We start from the raw sequence: 17,223 nt of genomic DNA, 5'->3' as shown, positions 1-17,223 counted from the left end.
TGCTCGAAGCTGGTTAACTAACCGCGGTTAACCGGATTTCCCTACGAGGGGGAATTTCGGGTCACGTGACCGACAGAGTGAGGACGGCGGGGAAACATGGCGGTACCCCGGTGCGTGAGCGCCGCTCTCTTTGGAACTAATACGTCGTAGTAGCTGCAGTAGCGGACGCGTTTGTCAGCAATGAATGGTGCAGGAGGTTTTCGCGTTGCCTTACCTCACTTAAAACGCAAAACATGAGCAATTACGTCGCCGTATTTTTTAGATAGAGTTTCGACTCTGGCCATTCCTAAGCCTAAATGAACGCGATAGTTTCGGCCTGGCAACGTCTTTGGAAAGTGGATTGCCTTGACTCAATCGGCCGGGTATTGATAGTACACAGAAGCAGAGAGCGTTCCAATAGACCTTTCGCTAAATTTCAAAAGCACCGAGGTGCATGCTACGAGTGTAATTACACGCGCTGCACGTGCTGGCGTCTGCAGTAATAACTGTTCTGAAGCAAAAAGCCTAAAACAAATTTTGCCGTGCACGCGCGTTCGTCAAAGATTTATTATGATTATTTACTTCAAATTTTTTTTATAAGTGGAAGGCCAGCGCGCGCGGAACGTAGAATTACACTTCCAGCGTTCTTCTCGATGTTCGGGTAATTTACTAATAGGCCAGTAGCTCTCAAGTTTTAGCAGTGCTCCAGACGAGCAAAATAGAATATTTGGCTCGCGTTTCGAACGTGTGTCATCACTCTTCCCCGCTACAGCTTTTTATACTCCGTTCCATTCTAAGTGCCAGCGTAGCAGAGGCTATAAGAGCGAGCTCCGAGCTTGGAGTGTCCCTTCCAAGGACGCACGCGCGCTCGTGCAGTGCGAGCATCGTTCAGGGGAACATGTTTTTGCATGTAGCTTCAGCTTCGCTATCACGTAAAGTGAAACATACGGGCTCACGGAAGGTATGAAAGAACGCGATAAAATAATAAAGCTGAACGGAACCTTGACGCCGCGAGCTGCATAATTTGTTTTAATTTTTTATTTTATTTTAGTTTTTCTTTTTTTACGTGTTTTGTTATCGCGCGTCTACAGATGCTGACAGATGCTTGCATTCGAACATGGCACGTGCAAAATTCAACGTTACAGCGCCACCTGGATAGTGCTGCCAGCATAACATGGTCGTGTCTTGCGGACGCGCTCGCGCCCCCTGCCCGAGTGCAACGGGTCTATAGGTCAATTTTCAGTGGAGCCGAGTTACAGATTTTTCAATTTATGACGGTGTTATATACAGTTCTTACATGCTGGCCAACCATGCTGTCGATTTACCGCCCGCCTTTCACTGCTCACTTCTCTCTCATCGTTTCTAGGACTCAACTTCGTCGTCCTCTTTCGAACTCGGAAGGAAATTTCAACGAGGCTTTTCTTCACTTCATACAGCCAAATATTTAGAAAATTTCCAAACAAGGGGTAATTTAGTTTTACCTTGCGAATTATTTGTGCCACGAGGAATAAAAATTGTTTCTTAAGCTCAAGTGTATGCCGCGCTGCGTCGCGAAAACCAGGCAGCGCGCATTTTTTGGGTCGCCCCATTTCGGGAACCTTTCCACGGAAGCCACTTATATTCGCTACAGCCAGTAGGTGACACCAGCTACCACCCCATAATAAAACACGGAGCTATCGCTCATCCAGCCCTCGTCAAACTTGGCTAGGTACTTGTAGGTACCTAGTAGGGAAGGGCGGTTAATTTTTAACCGCGGTTGAAGTTAACCGGCTTCGAGCAAACGGACCCTGGTCATCCCGATTGACTAGGGCCCCAAGACATTTTGGACACTGCTGCTGCTTCTGAAGATCTGTCCGACATTCCAGAGCTTCTTGTTATTATGGTTATTACAAGCTTCTTTTTTATATCCACATTTTGTCTCTTGGTGTGTGGGTGTGGATGTTATGGTGATGATAGAACATAGAATGCTTATACCCCTGTTATACCCCTGTTACACGGGCACACTTAACCGCGGTTAACTCAACTTAACTGCTGTTTCGCGGCACCACAGATACCGCACTATACTCTCTGACAGCTATATCAGAAGAAGTGAAGAGCGCGCGTGCACTGCTTCGATAGATGCTCAAGATGCTCAAGTGCACGTTCGCCCATAGCTTTGACTGCATAGCCGCAGAATGTTGTCGGCAAGTATTGTGCGCTAACTGTGGCTTAGCGTAACTGCAGTTAAGTGTGCCCGTGTAACAAGGGTATTACAAGGGCACACTTAACCGCGGTTAACTCAGCTTAAGTGCTGTTACGCGGCCCCACTGATACCGCACTATACTTTCGGACAGCTATTCCATAACAAGTGAAGAGCGCGCGTGCACTGCTTTGATGGATGTTCAAGATGCTCAAGCGCACGTGCGCCCATAGCTTTGACTGCACAGCCGCAGAATGTTGTCGGCAAATATTGTGCGCTAACCGTGGCTTAGCGTAACTGCAGTTAAGTCTGCCCGTGTAACAAGGGTATTGCTGGCGGCCAGGTCACTGATGTAGCCTGACCTGCGATGATGGTGCATGCCACTTCCCCATCATTGTTTTCACTCTCATCATAATTTACATGTTCATGGTATCTCGTATACGTAAGATATACAATGTTTTCCGTCTTTCACAGATGAAGAGGTTGGCGGATATATCTTTCTAAACGTGGCAGAGAGAATAATTGAGGAATTGCTGTTTTTTTTTGTTTTTTTTTTTAAGGTTAAGTGTCAAGGTGCGGAGATTAATTGAATAGCTGAAGGAAGACCAATGAACCTAATTTCAAACTGGAATTCCATTTGTTAAATTCAAGAATATTTCAGATTGCTTGGCCCGTCAAATTTGACCTTTGTTTGTGAAAGAAGCTACAACTGGGTCTACGGAAGTTGCATGCTATTTATAGCCACAAAGCTACAGGCTTCTAGAATTTTACCCGCTGTTTGCAACGGCCCTGTGGAATCAGTGGAGTTCTCCGCTACCTCGGTGAAATGGGGCATGAACACAAGCATCCATTTGCGTATTTGTTGTGTTTACATGTAAGTTCCCCGCCCCCCTCCCCCCCCCCCCCCCTCCCAATAATTCCCCCAGGGCAAAATATAGGTAACGAATAAATAAATAAATTACAAGATTTGTGACAGCCATGGCAGACGACATCCTGTGCAAAATTCAATAAGCAGCGGTATTGAAAATCCTTATATTAATAGGAAGTTTCACAATAATGTACGCAATTTTAGCGCATGCTAGCACTAAATGTAGCGCTTGCATTAGCGCACACTACGCAAGGAAGTTTTAGAATAGCGTTTCTCCGCCGCGACGCGAAATTCCAAGAATCTCGCGCTTGCGACGCCACCAAGATACAGTAACAATTTTTATTCCACACGCGAAATGCTGTAAGTTGAGGAAAAACAAGTTTTTTGGTTCAGAGTAACATTTTAGATGTGTTTAAGCATGAGAATGCGACGTGAGCGGCCCACCGGTCGTGCTCGCTTTTTGCGTCGCCTCGGCAAGAAAGGCCTCCGTACATCGTACCTTCGCCGAAAAGGAGTGCAATGTCGTGCCTATTGAAAATCGCAGTCGCGAGGATGCCACCGACGTCGCACTCACGACGCCGCCAAAGCGGTCGCAGACATGGTCCTGGGAGCCGCCATTTTTTTAATTGTGCACGTCTTGGCTTCAGCCAACTTCTCGTTGAAGGAGCGCAAAGACTCTTCGCGTACGCACGCAATTTCAGAAAAATATCGTACGCTAAAATAGCGCACGCAAAGCGCAAATTGTGGTTAGCGTTTGGCGCATACGCAGTGGCGACGACGCTATTCTTTGCGTACGCAAAGCTTTAGATTGCGCTATTCTAAATATCTCTAATACCGCAAACTGTAAGGGATCTTCTCTTTTTTCTTTTTTTTCAGAACACCCAATTTTTCACAATTAGCTGATGCCATGTGTGCCTTCCAAACAGGCTAATCCTTCCTGGGTGGCTCAGCTGGACGCTAAGGTTAAGAAGACGTTTTGCTTTTACTCATATATTGGTGTTGCTTCTATCCAAGCTTAGTACAAGAATCGTAGCAGACTCACTGTAGCACTAGTCACTCCCATTGTAGGCACTGCTGCGACACATCTTACTCATAAAGTGAAAGGAGAGGCGCCACTGCTTACACATCTGCAGAAATTTGAGCAAAACAATGCGAAGTAAGGTGGTGAGGGAGAGAGAGTGAAAGGAAAAAGCCCCCCACTGTTATTTCATCTAAATGAGCAAATTGGCTTAGGTAAGTTTTTGACAGCCTGACTCTGATATAATAAGAAAGTATAAAACTCACCAGAAAGAAACCGTGAGGCTGTTTTCAATCAGAGTTATTGAGCTAAATATACTTTGGAAAAGTCTTAATTGCTATTTCAAGGCATATATATCAGATACTCTGTTGGTCTATTTGGTCTATTGCTATATGTTGAGACACATGTTGTTTTTAGTTCCACTGAACAACCTTATTCGTAACTACAACATATTGAGAATACAACTTATCTATTTAGCACTAGCACCCAGGGTTTCAATTACACTTTTTTTTACTTAACATAAAATACGTATAAAAGGATATATTATTGCACTCAACTTTGTCCTTCGAATTTTATTAGATCTGTTTGGTGTTGCATATTTTAAGTTCCGCATCATAACTGGAGATGATTACAATATCACTGCAGTTTATGGAAGGCTGTGGGCTGTAGAGCTGCTCCAAGGCTGCGCCAAACGAGAAATTTCTGCTTAACAAAAAGATTAAACATCTCGGGCGAAAAAGGTATTCATCACTGGAAAGACCACTATTGAAGTTACTGAGCCGTACCTCGTCCTCTGCATTCCAAATCTGGTAATTTCAACATATTTTATCTCTAAATCTTGAAAACAGTGTTGTTATTATTGCCCCAAAACAATTTAAGTATACCTGAATTTCTTTTTTCTTTTTTTTTTTGTACTTCAAGTTTCTTTTTGTCTGATCTGCACACAAGAAACTGAGGAAGGAGGCTTACAAGGGATTAAATTTAGTTGTACATTACCAAAAACAAGCGAAGATACCCAGGGGTCTAACAACACTGTCTAAACTCAGCTAACACCCAGGTTAGCTGTGTCTGAAACTGTTTCCTTGAGTCACTTTTTTGCCCTTCGCCTGGGTTTGAGATGCGTTTATGCCAGGAAGATAGGCAGACGACGTTGGAGAGTGCGTCATAATGAGAGGAAAAGGGGGGGGGGGGGAGAGACAGAGAGAACTCTGTTTTGCTGGCCTTCCTATTTTTCTGCGTCCACACATCGGTATTCGTCTCCCCCACCCCATTATCAAGTTGAAATTGTGGGCTTTAAACCACCACCTAAAAAAAAAAAAATGAATTTAAATTTTTTTTTTTTTTTAACTGGCTTTTGCATATTATTGTTAGGTGCAGTTAAAGGGTGGTCACAAAACAAAAACCATGCTTGGTAATGTGCCAGATTTAAAATTAAGCATGAAAAAATGCGGTCACTATTTTCTCGAATCCGAAATTTCCTGTTTCAAAGCTTCTTATAACAGTTCTGTAAGGGGTTTAGAAGGAGTTGTATATTACTAAGGTGATTGTAGCTAGAACTTAAAGGGACACTGAAATGCTTTTTTTTTTTCTCTAAAAAAGACACGTATAATCAAAAAAATATTTTACCATAAAAATAAACCTTTTACGAGAAATATTGACGCCACTAGAGGCAATTCAGGTGCAGAATATGGAGGTCGGAGCTCGTCTAAGCCCCGCACCGTGCTTACAAGGTGCTTACATTTCGCATTGGCTGTAGAGGTGATTAACGTGTGAAAGGTCGGTGGTAAATTTGTATCGCCGTACTGTAAGAGTAGTATAATCGACTATTGTTTATTTTTTTTATCTTTTAGAAGCAATTAATCAAGATACAGTCCATATTGTTTTCAAATGTATTCTGAGATTGCTTCTCCCGCTTTGATTTGAAACGTTAACAAACATGGCGGCCGGCGTCTGCCGAATGCTGAACAAGACGCCTTTTTCGCGCGACGTCAGGGCGCGGTCATATGACCACAGGAATCACGTGACCATCTATGTAACCCCTTCCCTCCCTTCTCCTATCTTTTCAATTTTTTTTAACTATTTTAACGGCAGCTTTTAAAATATATTTTGACGTCTGTGACCACAAAATATTTGTTTCTCCTTATTTTGACACCTCAAAATTTGGAGCTTTGGAGTTAGGACTGGAAAGTGATTGAACGTTGCGGTCAAACAAACTTGCTTGCAGGCGGCGTCGCGGTTCAACACGCATTTTCAGAAAACAAATATGCAGAGTGGGCTGCAGTTTTTGTGACCTTTTAAATAGTGTGGAATGAAAAAAAAAAAAAAGCTTCTTTTACATCAGCAATTAGGCCGCACGCAACGTTTGCTTGGTTTTGCCCAACATTACAGAATGCGGCACCGTTGCAGTTTGTAATTTATTTCCTGTTTTATATAGACGAAGAAGCGGAATGTCGTGTCATAAAATGTACAGCTTATTGGAAAACGCGTGTATCTCGTACAACCGTGCCAGAACTTTTGTTCGGTCGCACCGGTTAAGAAACATAAAGGAGGCAATGTTTGCATTCACAACCGTCTATTTTACATTCCGATCGTTTCGCAGTTAACCCGCTCGTTGTATACGAACCAAAGAGGAAATCTAAACTAAACAAGAAACTTGGGAAACACGGTGAAAAACCGGGCTGGAGTCAAATGCAAGGCGAGACTGCAACCATACCAAGACCCGTTTGCACGATTTGGAGGCACAAAAAACGTGACAAATTTCCCAGTGTTACTTAGTGTACGCGCTTACATTTGTTACGTGCAGGCAATACAAAGGGATATCCACCTCGCCCTTGTTGTAGATTCAATATTCTAACTGAAACACGTGCCGAAATGACGTTCGAGCTCAGAACGAGCGTGTCACGTCCGAAAGGATCAACTGTCGAGCCAGTCCCTCACACGCGCTCAACATATCCACGTAGGTTGTCACGTGATACCTGTTGTCACGTGACTGCGCCCTGACGACGCGCAAAAAAGGCGTCCCGTGCTATACTTCGTTTCAGCTTCTGTCCAGACGCAGCCAAAGCTAGAAGCGCGAGCTCCGGGCTTTCAGCATCCCTGCCAAGCACGCGCGCTTGTGCAGTGCAAGCACTGTTCTGGGCCACATGCTCGCGCTTGTAGCATCGGCTGCGTCTGGACCGAAGCTGAAACGAAGTATAAAAGAGCGTAGCTCGTTCAGCTCGTCAATTTTTAAGAGTGCAGGTCGTTTTGAGTTCGCAGATGTGTTTATAGGAAGATAGCATCAACCGACATGGTTTGCAGCAAAAAACATTAGCAAGTAAGCGCCTTGGGAAGCGCTGTGCGGATGCTTGTTTTCTTGATGGGACTGGCTTAAGCCGAGCGTGCCTATTTTGATCGATCTGGCTTTATTTCTTTCTTTCCGCGTGTTCATGCTGAGCAAAGATGTCTCCGTAAAAGCGACCCCGCTGCTCTTTGAAATCGGCAACCGTCATGATTACAACCATGCATCCAAGAAAAAAAAAAAGAGGAAAAGGGTAGCAAAGGCACGTTTTTCTCTCTTCTACTGACGCGTTTCCAAGCGGACTCGAGAAGGGAGGAACGATACGTTTTTTCTTCTACTCCAGGCAGACGAGAGAAAAGTTCCGCCCTCCCACCTCATCTTCTTTCTGTTTCGTTTTTCTAGCACGTTTTGAGCGTTTAATAAACGTTGTTGAGTTGACTGAGCTTCCGCGACAGCGAAGACGGTCTGTAGTTCCGTCTCCCAGTCCAAACATGCAGAAATCTTGGTTGCATTGTAGTTTTTACCACTAATTTTGTAAAACGAGCAAACGAAGCTGTTAGAAACAGCGAAGTTCCGGAGCTGTGCCAGCAGCGCTACCTACACTGGGCTACAATGGCCGCCTCCGAATTGCGGAACGACATGTTGAAGTTGACGACGCGTCGTCAACGTCGACATGCCGTTCCGTGGTTTCCGCGGTTTCATTAACGCGTTATGGAAAAAGCGGAAATTGCATCCAAGACAGGCAGGTTTTGCTGCCGGGTACATCAGTGTCTTCTGTATTGAGTCCGGTTCTGTTTTCTGATTCCGAGAGCCAACCGACAATCAACGTGGTTTTTGTATTTCAGAGCGTCAGCAACATAGCAGCAACATCGCGATGGCAGTGTTGTGCGCGTTGTGCGTTTTGAACGAAGACTCGAATTGCTGCCGACGTGACCGTGTAGCGTGTTCGCGTATCAGTGGTGTAAAAGCAGGATGAGATGAGGTAGACTGTCGGGCATTCATGTCGCTGGTCGGGTTGTGATCGGAGCGCGCGGGGTGTGGCAGGTTGACATTCTGCTTTACATTAAAGAGTTTAAGACTACTTGAGGTATTACAGTGCTATCCATCGACTTGCGGATAGTTATGTTAAAACGCTGGTCTGGACCGTAGCTTTTATCGTACAGTGGCCAATGTGGCTGTCGTCTGCGATATCCTGTTGTCCACTTCCCGAGAGCGATTGCGCTCTGTGGAGAAGTACTGAACAGTCTTGAAATACGACAAAACAAATATGCATAATTACAGTTTGAATCTTAGCATTAAGAGAGGATGGTAGGTAAATTCGACAAAAAAAGCTATCCTTTATTTTTTTGTATAAATACACGGTTCCTGGAGAAACTTCTTTCCAAGTGCCGCGTTGGTACGAGCGCTAGAAAGTTCGGAGCTCGCAACGTTGTAGCTTAGTACACTTTTGCAACAAGTCGCGTCTTTGACTCCATGTAGATCGAAAGGCGATTTCTCTCTCCGTGACGTATCGCTTCCAGCTGAGTGAATACCCTCTCTGCATAGATTAATTCAAAATGACAATTACAGGCGAACGTGAAAAGCGTAAATAGAAAAATAAAAATAAGAAAAATTGGCTACGACGTTCTATACGGGGAAGCAAACACATGGCTTGGAACCGCAGTGGAGCGGCTTGTTTTATTGATTTCCAAATAATTATTACATGAGCGTTTACTTTTTACAAAGATATTCATCCCCTGAGTCGCTCAAAATGCGTTCAGAGGCATGACATTAGTGAACAAAAATGCGGCCCCCGAGAAAATTCGTACCTTCAAAACGACGAGTATAGAGGGGGAAACGCAGAGTTCGGAAGTAGAAACGGGGTTAGTGTGCTGTTCTATTGGAGTTATTATGTGCCTTGTGTGTTTCTGCCCTCGTATACATTCAGCTGATACTTATGGTACGCGTATTGTATCTACATGTGTTTGTAATAAAGGTTCCCGAAGCGTGAGTAATTAAATATGCTTTTTCAGCACATAAATTTGGCGGTACCTAGCGCCACCTAGACTAGCTTCTTACGATTGCTTTTATTGATCTTGCCACCTGGTGGCGAACGATTTACCGTTCTTTCATGCTTCGAGATGCTTTCTGTTTACCATGCAACGATAAGCCAAGTATGCTACTTCGAATTTGCTCTTTTGAAAGCGGCTTTTGGTTTCGCAAATAGGTTACCCCTTCGTGATGTGCTGTGCCGACGAAGTACTTGTGGCTTGAGCAACATCAAAGGTAAGACTTCATGTGCGCGAAGTAGCTGGGTATCGGTTGTCTCTGTTTAACGTCGCAGTGCTGACGACGAGTAGACTGAGTGACTGCTTTTGAAAGGCAAGTTTCTTTATTTGCAGGGGAAGCTGGCTTCGGAGATACAGTTCGCCGAAAGCACGTGTTACGCTTTTATTTGCTGCTCCTCTTGTTCAGTACAACAAGCGTAGCGTCCTGGTAAGTCTTATTGAGCTCAATTTGCTCGGTTCGGGGCCCACATAATGAGATGCATAGGACGGAGGAACTTTCCTCCCCTTTTCAGAGATGAAAGATTTTCCAATTCTGAAGGAACATAGATTACAAGAGCGTTCCTCCCCTTAGGGAGGACTCTATAGACCCGTTTTTGTAAGAGTGTGGTTTTCACGCTGAGAATATATTTACACAAATAAGAATTTGCGAGCCATTTAGCTGGAGGGAATTGGGCTTTCCGCTCGTACCAAGTTAGTCCAGGTATGTTTTGGTCATATCGCTTCGAAAGGCAAGGAGCTCTCGGGTTTTACAGTGCACCTGGCCTGCCAAAGCGAAAACTTTACGTCACGCTTTAATTGTGCGTTATAACGCTGTCTACCTAGCTCGCGGATGTCATTCGAAAACAATAACAACAACATAAAAGCTGAAATACTGCATATTTATCTCGTTGCTTTTTTTTGTCCTCTTTGTCGCTTTTTACCTCTTACCTCGCATCGACAGACGCTGACAGACGGTAATATTGGACCATCGCCCGCGCATGATGAAACCCCAGAGCGCCGCTTTCATGATAGAGTCTTGCGGGCGTTGTAAAAGTTTTTAGACGGGGCAGAATAGCAGACTGACAAAGGCGAAAACGGACGCCAACGGGCAGATTGCATGTCCGCGTCCTTCAGGCATGGCAGACGACGATAGACGGCGGTAAAATAGCAGACGCTCACACAACTAACAGGCGCTGTCAGATACCAGACTAGACGTGCCGGACGTCGAGGAAAGGGACACCGGGCTTATTAGCCTGTTCGGCCGAGCAGCCAAGCCAATCCAGTGGTAATGGGCAGGGCGACAGATTTGGGGCCTAATTGTGTCTAACCGCGTATAACAGCGTAAAGATCGTGCGAAATCTGTTTTCTTCTCGTGGAAAAATTAAAAAAAAATATGTGTCCCATTTAAATCGCTTAAAAAAAAACTTTTTTTTTCATTGAGTGTTTTTTTAATGTCCTGTTCACCTTGAAAACGCTTAGTTTGATTACTGGTCGCTCAAAACGAAATAATATTGCATTTTTGTGATAATCATACCAAGAAAATTTACCTTCCAGCTGCAACAAGAGCTAAATCAAATAAAAGGGTCCAGTTGCATGTTTATTCGAGAAAGACAAGGGGTGACCTGTTTGAACCGATATCGAGGTATCACCATATATGCCTCGGTGCATTCAACAACTGAAGGGTTTCGAAGAAATTTGCACAAAATGACAAACTGCAAAGTTCGATTTTTTCTTTGTACTTTAAACAGGGAAGTGCAGAAAATGCCTGTTTAGCATTTTGCACTCTTACTTAAGCAGGTCATTGTCAATAGTCCAGATCGAACTAAGTCCGTGTTATTTCACAACATTATATTGTTTTGCAGTAGGATTTGAAAGAGGCAGGCGAAAGCCTTATTTAGAGCACGACAATCCAAGATTTGATCAAGAACTATGATGACCTCTTCTATAATTATTTAACAAAAAGGGGCTGCAAAGCAGATACCTGCCATTTGTAGACGAGAGAGAAGTTCTCAGTAATCATCAGAATGTCAACCCATCCTTTAATAAAAGTTGGCATTTTTAAGACCTGTGAAAATGCCTTGAAAAAGCGAAGACACTCGCGTAAACACGGACTTTGGTTTGAGTACGCACTGAATCGACAATACATAGTTGCGGATGCTAGAGCAATTTTATGTTGTTTGTTAAGGTATTTTGCCAATTACATTTCTAATTCACAAGATTTGTAGAGCGGCATTTACAACAACTTCAATTACCTGCTTAAAACATTTTACTTCTTAGTTAGCGTTGTTCCCATTCACATTGAGCCACAATGTATGTGATTTTGGAATTAAGAAAAGCGAGTGCAATTGTGATTTTTTTTTTCAGAGGTCCATTTAACATGTTCTTTCTTTTTCCCTCTAACAAGTAACGGACAGCAGTTTCTATTTTGGACAGGGTAAGCCAGAGCTTTCAGGATTTTTTTTTCTCAACAGCATGGCAGTTTGATTCGCAGTACTTACACTTGTCTCAGTCAACAACTTTAATCTATTTATAAAATTATTAACTATTTTCTATTATTAATTTTATTACTGCTGTAGAAATATACTGGACCATATATGCTTAGCACCAAATAAAACCCCTTGAACAAGGATACCATAGCTGTGGTTAATAGTAACTAAAACAGTGACCTTTAATTTGAACTGTTTTCTTGACCCTCCTTTATTCGAAAGTCATATGGACTAATTTGTGCTGGCGAAAGGTATTCTCCAAATCAGACGTGCTGCTGCCTGTGTTCTGTCCGGCTACAATCTGATGGACATCGCATTCTGCCAAGGTGCAGAAAACAGATCGCTCTTCATGGATACAAAGTAATCTTTAAAGTCTATGGAGCTACCCGTGAAGGTTCTTTGCATGCTTAACGTTAGGTCAGCTTTTTTGTGTCTTTGCACGGGTCTCGCGGTGGTCATTTTGAAAGTCTTGATTGTTATCTTGATCATTTTAATAAATAAGGGTACTGACAAGTTGCTATTTGTTAACAACGTTTCGCCGCTCTCAGCACTCTATAAACATTTTAAATTTTAACGATACTGTTCGAATAGGCAATTCAATATTCAATTTTTGCCACGCAGTGACGACAAAAATGGAATGCAATTGCACCGCCTCCCCCCCCTCCCCCCCCCCCCCCCCCCCCCCAACCCTTCCTCCCATGCATTTCAGAGATTCCTAGCAAACGATTGGGGGAATTGGAGGGAAGTCCCATCCTGCCCAAATACTTACGATGCTTTTGTAGAAGAGGATGTACGTGTAGGAATGTTTACTTTAAACAGCCCGTAACTTCCCTCAAAGCTAGCTTATGATGTGTTTAAACTACCATATTTTGTCGGGAATAATGACAGATAAAAATATTAATTTAGCTTAATAAAGCAACGTATGCTCATTTGGTCCTCAGCTTCTTGCAAAAATAAAATAACTCGCTCAAATATTGTTAAGTGACCCTGGATTTTAATTGAGGTTCCAACCTCAGTGCACAAGATGTGTTTTTATTTTCGTCAATAACTGTGATTTCTTACGTTACACGTTTAGGGACTTAAGCATTTGTTGCAGGCTTTCAAAGCCCCTGGTGTTGCGTGGAGAAAGGTTAACTTTTATGAGTTATTCCAGAAAACCAGAATACTTAAATTTTAGGCAGATAAGTCGTTTAGTTGTGTACCCCGTTTTATTTTAATAATATCCAATAACGTCACTATACATTTTAGCAACTGTATCTTCTCTGTTATTTCCTCTGTGGCCAGCGACAAGTTGCAGATTCTAGGACACCTCATGTCTTCCCTACCCATATATTATTCTATACCTCTCTACTTAATCTTCGCATAAGCAGCAATGATGAATGTGCTTGTGAAGCACCTTGAAAACCAGCAATTTTTCGATAGAGATAGAGCACAAGAAGAGAATCCCTATTGTTGGAAACCTGTTTTTGGCCGCGTTTGAGATATTCAAAATACTAAGGTTTTTTATTCTTTATTTTTTGAAGCGTTAACTTATGAGGGAATGTCATAACCAAGGGTACTTCTTGAAATAGTTTTTTTTAAACTCCTTTTCTATTAAGAACATTTTTTATGAGGCACCTTTCCAGATATTTGAAGCGGGAGATAACATAAAAAAGGGGTAACCCACAACGCGCCTCTAATTTAAACGTGCTGTGTACTGCCCCATTTTTATTCGTCGTCTTCTGTTTCAAATCTCTTTAAGTGAATCTCACAAAGAACTCACATATTATAAAGGAGCTTAAAAGAAATCCTCAGCGGTTTTTTTAAAGAGCAGTTTTTTTCTAGAAAAATCTTAAAAGAACTTAAAAGGGTTCTCTAGGATGAACTGAATCATACAAAAACAAGCTGAAGAACTTTTCAAAGTTCCTTCATAAAAAAAAAAAGTTTTATAATTAAAAAAAACTCTCGAATGGTTGTTTATAAAAAAACTGTTTTACCAAAAAAACGCTGAAAATAGCTTTTTGAAAGCTCTTCACAAATAACTTTCCCATCAAAAAATGAGCGCAAAAGAATCCCAATGGGCCTTTCACGGAGGTCGGTTTTAGAGGGTGCTTAAAAGAAGTCTGAGTGCAAAGTATGGACTACGCGGATAACCCTTAAGAGTTATTTTACGACCATATCCTTTTCGAGTGTATGAATGAAAGTCAGCGTTTGCTTGCATTGATCCCATTCATTTTCCTGAAAGTAGCCGTTGAAGCACGGACCTCCAGCGTCTGTTATGATCTGCCTCGGTTTAGCGGCGAGGAGTACGGCAGGCCCCGTCCCACATCCTGACTTTCTTGGCTACCACTCCAAGGTGCAGCATGACCCCCCCCCCCCCCCCCCTTTTTTTTTTTGGCTATTGGATAAGTTAAGGAGCTCAATGAGTAGAGGATGAAACAGGATGACCGGCACAGTATATTTCCTTGTTTATGTGCCTTCGTAGCTCCTTTATCATTAACAAAAACTCTGTCACGTCGAAGGCCCCCCCTCCCCCCCCCCCCCCCCCCCCCCCCCACCCCGAAAAAAGAAACGAAAAAGAAACGATTTGCGTCATAATTTTATTCGCTTTGATAGGCAGCACCTGTAGTAATATAATTTTCGGGGAAGCACCAACTGCGTAAATGCAAGTACAGTAATTGGTCGTCAAGCCATGTCGTGAAGTGAAGTTGACCAAACGGTTCCCAAGATGCTTTGTCGGGCACTACGCCGCTAAGATCGCTTCCATGTTGCAAGAGGTCTATGCACGCACCGGATGTATTCACCCTCTCTTTGCGTGGACCAAACGGCAGGATAAATCTGAAAGCAATCAGCTTGTTGAACGACATGTCATCAAAAGATCGTTTAGTCAGTATATGACGTTTGCAACCGCGCCGCACCGCAAGGATGCTACCAAATATTAGCAGAGGATCTAAATGGGTACAAAAACTAAATGACATGGCAGCGAGCTATCAGCCTTTCGCTTTAAAATCGGCCACACAGAAGCGCAATGCGTATTTAGCTCGGGATGTCAATGGCTCCTGCAACGCCTCCTGCACTAAGTACAGGAGGCGTTGCTCCTGCACGTCCCAAGGTACTGTAGTTGCGAGCGTTTCCCCTTGGTGGCGTCAACGCGTGACAATCTCGCCTAGTAGGAATATCTGAAGATTGTACGTCCTATGGCCCATACATAGCTTGCTCGTTACGTCATTCGCGGTCATGCAATATTTTAGGTACCACGAGCGTTGGGTTCACCGCGTTAGTTTCACACCGCAGCTCGAGGGAACCAGCAAGTAGAAAGAACCCCCAGTGCCCAGCATTGGCAACACCTGCGAGCTCTCGATATAAGGTATTTACTGGGCGCCATATTTGAGCGCGTTGTTTACAGCGCTTCCCCGGGGGAAGGGGGGGGGGGGGGGTGTTATGGTTGGCCTGGCGGAGGTTCTCGCTTCCTCTGATCAAGCTCCTACTTAACGTTTGCAAAGAACGGCAATCTTGATGGTGTGGAATGCGCGTTGTGGAAGCACTGCGGAAGTTAACATGTACAACTTAGTGCACTCGTTAGCATTCTCCGCCAAGTCACATCCAGGACCAATTAGCTCCACGAGAGAGTCATACTGCCGCGAAATGGCACTGCTTCTTCGAGGCTGATGACGTGACGGCATTCCAACAGAGCTTCACACAGACCGCTGACAGGCCCAATCTTAAAATCGGTTCATTCGTTTTAAAATTAGTTTTCTTGGCAGACTTTTCTGCCCGCAGACGAGAAACAATTGTTTCTGGGCTGCCGTCACAACATAGTCTATATATTTAAACAAAGAAATAAGAGCAAAATATTCTTTTCTGCACCCCTTTAAATAAGCAGTCAATGCCCGTTGATGAAACCACGGCACGGCGCAAGCATACCGCGAAGCATGGTTTTGGAATATGAGAGAGCAATCATAAACTGCACATATATATTTAGAATTCATTCATGAATTCTAAATATACTTTCGCGCAAGCGCCATTCATACGCGCAAACGCCATTCATGACGCTTGCGCGTCATGAATGGCGCTTGCGCGTCATTCATGACGCGCAAGCGCCTCAACCTTTAAAACAGTTTAGAAAAAGGATCAACTGTCATTGTTCATTTAGAGATTAGAATGAATTAAATTGAGTCTCTCTTGGAATAAAATGAATGTATTTCGGATTAAATTGATTATCAAATATTAATCAAGTTATCAAATTAAAAATTAAAATATAGCTGGATTAAATTCATGGACGCTCGGATTAAATAGGGTGTCACTTGGGTTATTAGACAGTTTTAGTGGACCGTACGCTATAGCTTTGCGTACGCAAGGAAATTGCGGGTCGTGAGTGCGCTTGCGCAGAACGCAATAGGAGGGCTAGCGTATTGCGTACGCACGCAACGCTGGGGGTTTTGCGAGGCGGGCTAGCGGGCTTTGCGGGATGCTGTCGAGAGATCTCGGACCCAACGAGAGCGCCAGTTTCAAGATGGCGGTTACCTCGACTGGCGCAGCAAGGGCGACGTGGTGTTTTCGAAGTTCTGTGTTACGTGAAATTGCGTGGTGTTCAGCTCGGCAATTCTTTCTGGGACCTACCGCGGTCAAATCAGATCGTCGTGCAGCTGAAGGAGTGCACAGTGAAAATGTTCGCCGCTCGGAATGTGCGTCAACGCTGCGACCTGCTCAACGCTAAGCCTATTCGCACAGTTCATCGCCGACGGACGAGCGACTCTAAAGGAAATCGCCGAAGTTCTCGCTATGCACTGGACATCAGTAGGTCACGAATCTCATTCCGCGATAGCATTGATAAAAGGTGCCGTTTCAACGGGACGATTGACGGTGGCTCCGTGATCGAATTTGGCTACGCACTCTTAAGCCTGCAGACAGTAGGGAGTTTTAGAATAGCGCACGCTAAAGCTTTGCGTGCGCAAAGAATAGCGTCGTCGCCACTGCGCATGCTCCGAACGCAAACCAGATTTTGCGCTTTGCGTGCGCAATTTTAGCGTGCGCTATTTCTCGGAAATAGCGTGCGTACGCAAAGATTCTTTGCGTTTCTCCAAGGAGGATTCGTGATGAGAAATTGGCTAAAGCCAAGACGAGCAGAGTTGAAAAAAAATGGCGGCTTCCAGGATTATGTCAGCGGCTGCTTTGGCAACGTCGTGAGTGCGACGTCGGCGACATCCTCGCGGCTGCGATTTTCAATACGGGACGGCATTGTACTCGGTTTGCCAACGATCACCGACAGCTTGGTGCTTGTGACGCGCGAACATTTCTCGGCGAAGGTACGATGTGCGAAGGTCAGTACACGAGACCTCTCTTGCCGAGGCGACGCAACCGGACACGACCGGTCAACCGCTCGCGTCGCATTATCACGTTTAAACAA

At 44.0% G+C, this 17,223-nt stretch overlaps 1 protein-coding gene across 1 annotated transcript in view; it reads right to left on the bottom strand.

Annotated features, from left to right (window-relative positions):
* Positions 1 to 11,407, bottom strand: part of LOC8034512 (cholesterol 7-desaturase nvd) — a 36,297-nt gene extending 24,890 nt beyond the window's left edge. The window contains exon 1 of the mRNA XM_042292777.1: positions 11,333 to 11,407. Coding sequence (XP_042148711.1) covers positions 11,333 to 11,407 — 75 coding nt within the window. The remainder of the gene's footprint in view (positions 1 to 11,332) is intronic.
* Positions 11,408 to 17,223: the final 5,816 nt, after the last annotated feature.

Source organism: Ixodes scapularis, unplaced genomic scaffold (genome assembly GCF_016920785.2).
Source record: "Ixodes scapularis isolate PalLabHiFi unplaced genomic scaffold, ASM1692078v2 PGA_scaffold3__209_contigs__length_174095766, whole genome shotgun sequence".
In the NCBI taxonomy this organism is placed as follows: domain Eukaryota; kingdom Metazoa; phylum Arthropoda; class Arachnida; order Ixodida; family Ixodidae; genus Ixodes; species Ixodes scapularis.
Note: the sequence above shows the minus strand (reverse complement) of the source record. Positions and strands in the feature narration are given on the sequence as shown.